Source organism: Phaenicophaeus curvirostris, chromosome 8, assembly GCF_032191515.1.
Source record: "Phaenicophaeus curvirostris isolate KB17595 chromosome 8, BPBGC_Pcur_1.0, whole genome shotgun sequence".
Taxonomy (NCBI): Eukaryota; Metazoa; Chordata; class Aves; order Cuculiformes; family Cuculidae; genus Phaenicophaeus; species Phaenicophaeus curvirostris.
The window spans coordinates 27,507,131-27,514,284 of NC_091399.1; the positions used below are offsets into that span (position 1 = coordinate 27,507,131).

The window sequence follows — 7,154 nt, forward strand, 5'->3', positions numbered from 1 at the left end:
CCTGGCTCCAGGAGCTTGCACTGCTCCCAGGAGCTCTGCAGAGCCTCACTGGGGCTAACAGGTCTCTAACAGCACCTTTTCCTTCCTCTGCAGCGCTGGGGTCGGGCGCACAGGCGTGTTCATCACGCTCAGCATCGTGCTGGAGAGGATGCGCTACGAGGGGAGGGTGGACATGTTCCAGACAGTGAAGACCTTGCGGACGCAGCGGCCGGCCATGGTGCAGACAGAGGTGAGCATGCCCTCCTCCCCAGGCAGCGGGAGATCTGTGGGAGAAGGGAAGAGAGGCAGCACCTCTGGATGTGCAGCCCGATGTCCTTGGGTCCCCACTTCTCATGCTTCCCCGCTTGCTGCCTTGCAGGATCAGTACCAGCTGTGCTACAGAGCGGCACTGGAGTATCTCGGCAGCTTTGACCACTATGCAACGTAACTAGTGCTTTCCTCCAGTCGCGGTGGGGATGTCTAGGAGTGGAGACGGGTCCCTCTGAGCCAGAGCCACCCATTCCTCAGTCCTTCTGTACAGATGGAGGTGCTGTCCAGGCAGCAGACCTCCACGCCAACCAGTTCTGACCACGGCATTTAGGAACTTCGCCCCAGCGCCAACCGAGGGAATCCGACTCCAAAAGCATTTCCAGTCTCTGGCTGAATTTCTGCTCATGCGCATCTCTCGCCCTCTCTCACGCGACTGCATTTCACAGCGAGGCTTTAGGTGGGTGGAATGGGATCTTTTTTTTAAACATGTAAAATAGTTACTAGTGGTTTTTATTATCTTCTCTCTCTTTATTTTTTATTTTTTTGCAAGTCTTAATGTTTTGCCCAGGCAGAACTGGACCCGCCAGACCTTTGGGAGTTGGGTTTGTTTTTTTTTAAAATTTCCTTTGCTTTTACATTTTTTACTGCCCTGTGTTTATTTCAGCCCAGTCACTGCTGGTTCTGGCCATTTCAGTGCAGCTTCCTTGGTAATTTGCAGCAGCTGGCTTGTGGTTCCTGCCCGGCTCCATTCCCCGTAGGCTGCTTTTTAATCCTCTGTAGAATATGAAATTTCATGGAACTGGACCTAAGCTACCAATTATTTTTTTAGCTTTTCCTTTCCCCCATTATTTCCTGAGTAGGTTTGGGTTTGGGAGGGCATGTGGGGCCGCCGGAGAAGCAGTCCCCTTTTTCAGCTGGAAACCGTTCAGTCCTATTACGATGCGTGTTAAACCAATCCAGTGACCGTGTGTATTGGCAGATCCCGATATGACGTAAGTTGTCATCGCCTTGTTTGTGAGAGACCCGAAATCCCGGGCTCCGGGCTTTGAAGCCTCTTTTTTATGTGTCTTGCGGGGAAGGGGGTAGGAGAAGCGAATGGGTCCCACAGATCCCCAGGGAAGGGGGTGGTAAGAGCGAGACACAGCCCTTTTTGTTAATCCAGCAGTTCTGTGCGTGCAAGCGCCATCCTGTCACCTCTCACCAGTGACGTGCATCGGAGCATTTACAAAGGCAAGGAGCACAAGCCCAGCCGTCCCCAGAGCGGAGCCGGGCCGGCTCTCTTTGGAAAGCAGAGTCCTGCAGGGAAGGGGAGGGGAGTACACATGGCTTCAGAGGTTGGGTGTATCTATAATTTCTGCTATCCTGCAAATGTTAAAAGTCACTAGAATAATGTACTTTCCACTACTTCAGGACGTTCTAATGAACCAATGTGGCAAGACTACTGGACTTAATTTAATGGTACTATATATTAATACTCCTTATTATATCACGCTTGCACTAAAGACAGGGATTGAGCAGCCCTCTTCTGAGTGCATTGAGTTATGAATAAAGGTGGTGGAAGGGTATCTAATTGTATTATCACATGTATTCCGAATGTTAAGAATCCAAGCTACGTTGAAATCAGCAATCCAGGGTTGGTAACGTTGGAGGACACATTCATTTTTACCTTGTGGATGCATAGTGCTGTAGGGGTCACTGTTGTATACAGTCTGTTTTCTATTTGTTAATAAAAAAAAAAATCTACAGCATCATTGCATAATTCTTGATGTTAATAAATTTGAATAATCGGGTTTCATACAATCTGGCTTTGCTGTCTTTTTCTTCAGCAATAAGCAGAGGCCATAAAGTTCCTTGGGAGATGGGCATGCTTCCCAGGCTGTGGACAGCGAAGTCCTTTCCCGTGGGCACATTGCAGCCACGAGTGTTCCATACTTCCCACAGGGATCCTGTGACAGCAGAGAGCTTGCAGAACCTCAGTGACAGCCCCTTTAAGCGTGTTATGCTCATTTCCTGCCCGCCTGCATCCGTACCGGGGTGCACCGAGATTCCTCAGTCCTTGGTACCTCCAGGAACGGCTCCTGCCAAGCCTCTTTGGAGCCACGGCCCTCTCTGGGTCCCCTCCACCTCCCAAACCTCCCCTGTCCAGCATGTGCAGGATGGGTGGACGAGGTGCTAAGGGGTATGGTTTAGTGGTTGATGGGAATGGTTGGACTCGATGATCCAGTGGGTCTCTTCCAACCTGGTTATTCTGTGATTCTGTGAGTGGCAGAGCTGAGCTTTTCCACAATGTGACTATGGGAACCTTCTTGCTGACTCTGCTGGAGCTGAGCCACACGTAGCATCTCCTGCCAGGCCAGACTGGTGCCTGAGCAGGTGCCAGATGCAAAGTGGTGTTTCCCCCTCACCTGGCTGGTTCTTACCCACGCGCTTTGCCTCGAGGGTGACCTGAGGCTGGTGGAGCCTTGCCCTGTCTCTGCTGCTGAGCAGCCCCACTGGATGCAGATCTGAGCGCAAAGCGAGCTCCTGCCCTTGTGAGGCAGCATGAGTGCAGAGACATGTGCACGCACACACGTGCCAGCACCACTGGCATTGGGATGCTTTGCTTTGCTTTGCATCACTGCCAGGTCCCAGGATGACATGGCTGCATAGCCAAGCAAGCAGCTGCTCGTATGCGGGTGCATCTGGGGAGGAAGGAGGCCATGCTAAGTATTGGGTTTGAGGAATCCAGACACCTGAGAAGCAGGCAGTGAGCACCTGCCTGCGCTGCAGCAAGGTGGCTTTGGCTGTGTCAGTAAATTTCAACTGGCAATGATGCTTTCGCTGCGTGGATGTGCTGCTCACCAGGCACTGCCACGTGCACAGCACAAACTTTTAGTCTATGTGTGGCTTCAAATGCAGTGACTCACAGTAAAGAAGTGTTTCCCCACATTCTGATGGAACTACCTGTGCTCCGGTTTGTGCCCATTACCCCTTGTCCTGTCGCTGGGCACTGCTAAGAAGTCTATGTCCCCATGCTTTTGATACCTCCCCTTTTCCCTCATTTTCCCTAGTCTTCCTTTTGCTGCTGCTGTACTAAGCACTTCTTGTTTTCCTTGATGTCTTTTGCCAGATTTAATTACAATGGGGCTTAGCCTTCCTCATTGCATCCCTGCATAGTCTGACAGCATTCCTGCATTCCTCCCAAGCAGCCAGTCCCCTTTTCCCCCACGTCCTGTAAATTTCCTTCTTCCCTTTGAGTTTTCCCAGAAGCTCCTTGCTCATCCATGCAGGTCTCCTGCCTCCTTTGCTTAATTTCTTACTCCTAAGGTACATTAATATTGAGCTTGGAGGAAGAAGTGCTCGAATATCACTCAGCTCTCTTGGATCCCCCCAACATTCTAGAGCCCTAGCCCATGGCATTCCTCCAGGTAGGTCTTTGAAGAGTCTAAAGTCAGCTCTCCTGAAGCCCATGGTTGTAATCCTGCTTATCCCCTTGCATCTTCCATGCAGAATCCTGAACTCCACCATCTTGTAGTCTGCAGTAATCTCTTGGATTGTGTGCACCTTTCCCTGACCAGAAAGGATTTATCCTATCTGACATTTTTTTTACCCCATCTTCATATGCATCAGGTTTGAGACATCTCGCTCCATCTGGTATCAGCCTGGCTTCACAGTGCCACGCTGTGTTCCAGTCTGAAGGGAATGATCCTGAGATGGTGCTGTAAGGCTGCTTTTGGCATCTTTCCTTTGGAGTCTCTCTGACAGACCAACCCCGTTCACACAGAGTGATGGAGCAGAGTAGTTACTGATGGCCTTTTTCTTCTTCCTAGTGAAAATGTTCCATTCCTTCATTTTATCAGGTAACCCTCACGCAGCCTCAGATAAGTGGCTTTGTAAAGGGCACAGTTTGGCAGGTGGGATAGCAGCTAAATGGCAGCTGGTCAAGGGTGAATTCTTGGGCACTGAGGTGATCTTCTGCTCTTTCTATTTTCTTTTTTTTTTTTCCTCATTCCATTGATACCTCTAGCGAGTGAGCTCTGTGGGCCCTGCCTAGGCTTGGCTTGCCTCTTAGTGATGCTAAATCACAGCATCATCTAATGGTTTGGGTTGGGAAACAACCTTTAAAGGTCATCTACTCCAAATAACATCCTGTCCAAGCACTTCCCCTTTGGGATTCCATTACTTTAAATTTTCTTTTTCAAGGGCAAAAATAGTTGTTAAATAAGGAAAAGAAAGAGGGGCACCACTGAATAAATCTGAGCTTACTCTGCACAACAGCTTGGCAACTCCTTCCCCCACAGTCCTGGCATTTCTTGTTCTCAGCCATGTTGCCATTTTCATTTGTAAAGTTTCCCAGTTAAGAGTGACTTTTTTTACCCTTCTTTTTTTGCCTGTTCTGACCTGGTTCATTTCTGAGAGCAGGAAAAAATCTGATCCCTCCAATTAAAAGCTCATTGTTGCCCTTTTGCCAATTTTAATAAGTAACTTCAGTCCACGGTAACAAGTATATGTCATCAAGCTTTTCTGCCAACACATTCCTGTTCACGACAACTTTTGATGACTTGTCATCATAAAAAGACTGGCTCATGTCCCCTGATATTAGAAAGCTGTTTTTTCTTGACTAATGGATAGCAAGCACAGCTGCCAGGCCACCTGAAAGGCCAGAAATGCAAGAGTTCATCTCAAAACTGTTACCTGACAGTTGCCTGCATTGGTACCTGCATCTGTAGGTGTCTGAGTATTGTGCCTACTGTGATTTTAATCCACTTTGGGATTCTTGTCCATATGCCTTGCAGTTTGGAGTCTGAGTGGTTCAGAGAGGCAGCAGATCACATAAAATCTGTGTTGGAATGCTGTTTTGTTAAGATTTTTCAGGACTGCCACATGCCCGTGGCATGACACCAAAGGAAACACAAGTGAGGAGAAACATAGAGTGAAATGGTTTAGTGTTTGATAGGAACAGTTGGACTCGATGATCCGGTGGGTCTCTTCCAACCTGGTTAATCTGTGATTCTGTGAAATCAAGGTTTTATTTAGGTGTGTGTTCTCTCAGGACGGTTACAAGCTCTTTTGGGTGGGTTGTGCTTCCTTTCAAGATTGCATATTGGCACTTAGACATTTACAAAGCATTTAGCACAGTGCAATCTGTGAAAACCATAGCTGGTCCCAGACAACGGGCTGGGGTCCCCAGACAGACTCAAGCGTTCAGCCTTGTCCACACTTGAAAGCCTTTGCTGCTAAAGCCACACTGTCAGCTCCCCATCCTCACCACAATGGCAGTGGATTACTGACAATGTACGCTGGCCATGGGGAAGTTTTTCCACATTTCTAGCTGACTGGTCTATGCTGGCAAAACTCCCTCACGTGGGTTGTGTCCGGCACCCATCCAGCCCCAGGTTGTGTTCCCTGCCAAAAGTTTGCATCGTATCAAATTCTACCTTGGCTTTGCTTACACACAGAAATTGTAGGAGTATAATTAGCCTGGTTAATACACTCATTTGGCACATGCCTGTTGTGTGTCACCATACACCGGAGCACCCATTTACACGGGATTAAGACTTCCGATTCGGTGCTAAGTGTGCCTGCCCTGCCGGCTGTACCGGCCGCACCGGCAGTGTGTAGGCACAGCAGGACGCCAGTCCCAGCCACCTTCACCGGCCACGTGGGTGCAGCCTCCCGTGTCTGATGGCAAACAGGCAGCTGAGGCCCCTGTCCCCCTTGGCTGCTCCATCCATGACAAGTGATGTCCCCCACCATGACAACTGGTGTCCCTCAGGGCTTTGTGCAGAGACTATTGCTGTTAAATATTTCCATCAATGGTACAGACACCAAGATTGAATCATAGAATCATAGAATCACCAGGTTGGAAAAGACCCACCGGATCATCGAGTCCAACCATTCCCATCAAACACTAAACCATGGCCCTTAGCACCTCGTCCACCCGTGCCTTAAACACCTCCAGGGAAGGTGACTCAACCCCCTCCCTGGGCAGCCTGTTCCAGTGCCCAATGACCCTTTTTGTGAAAATTTTTTTGCTAATGTCCAGCCTAAACCTCCCCTGACGGAGCTTGAGGCCATTGCTTGCACCCACAGCAAGTTTGCAGATGATACCAAGCAGAGTGGTGCAGTTGTCATGCTGGAAGGACAGGATGCCATCCAGAGGGACCTGGACAGGCTGGAGAAGTGGGGCTGTGAGAACCTCATGAGGTTCAACAAGGCCAAGTGCAGAGGCTGAGCAAGCAACAAGGCTGAGGCAGAGCAATTTGTGGTTTCATTACAGAATGGGGGATGATGTGATTGCAAGCAGCCCTGCAGAGAAGGATTTGGGGTGCTGATTGATGAGAAGCTTGACATGAGCCGGCAATGTGTGCTCACAGCCCGGAAGGGCAACTGTGTCCTGGGCTGCATCCAAAGAATCATGGCCAGCAGGTCGAGGCAGGGGATTCTGCCCCTCTATTCCTCTCTTGTGAGACCCCATCTGGAGTCCTGTGTCCAGTTCTGGAATCCTCAACATAAGAAGGAGATGGAGCTGTTGGAACGGGCCCAGAGGAGGCCACAAAGTTAATCCAAGGGCTGGAGCACCTCCCGTAAGACAACAGGCTGAGAGAGTTGGGATTGTTCAGCCTGGAGAAAGGTCCCAGGAGACCTTAGAGCAGCTTCCAGTACTGAAAGGAGCTACAGGAAAGCTGGGAAGGAACTTTTTACAAGAGCATGGAGCGACAGGATGAGGGGGAATAGCTTTAAATTAGAAGGGGGAAGACTTAGACTAGATATTAGGAAGAAACTGAGGGTGGTGAGGCACCGGCCCTGGTTGCCCAGCAGAGTCATGGCTGCCCCATCCTGGAGGTGCTCAGGGCCAGGTTGGATGGGGCTTTGAGCAGCCTGGTCCAGAGGGAGGTGTCCCTGCCCAGGCAGAGGGGCTTTAG

The 7,154-nt window shown here is 49.8% G+C and overlaps 1 protein-coding gene across 17 annotated transcripts in view; it reads left to right on the plus strand.

The window, feature by feature from the left end:
• Nucleotides 1-2,049, plus strand: part of PTPRF (protein tyrosine phosphatase receptor type F) — a 394,608-nt gene extending 392,559 nt beyond the window's left edge. For all 17 annotated transcript variants that reach the window (XM_069862928.1, XM_069862935.1, XM_069862941.1 and 14 more), the window contains 2 exons: nt 94-229; nt 359-2,049. In XM_069862928.1, the coding sequence (XP_069719029.1) occupies nt 94-229; nt 359-427 (205 nt within the window). In that variant the 3' untranslated portion in view covers nt 428-2,049. The remainder of the gene's footprint in view (nt 1-93; nt 230-358) is intronic.
• The last annotated feature ends 5,105 nt before the right edge of the window (nt 2,050-7,154 follow it).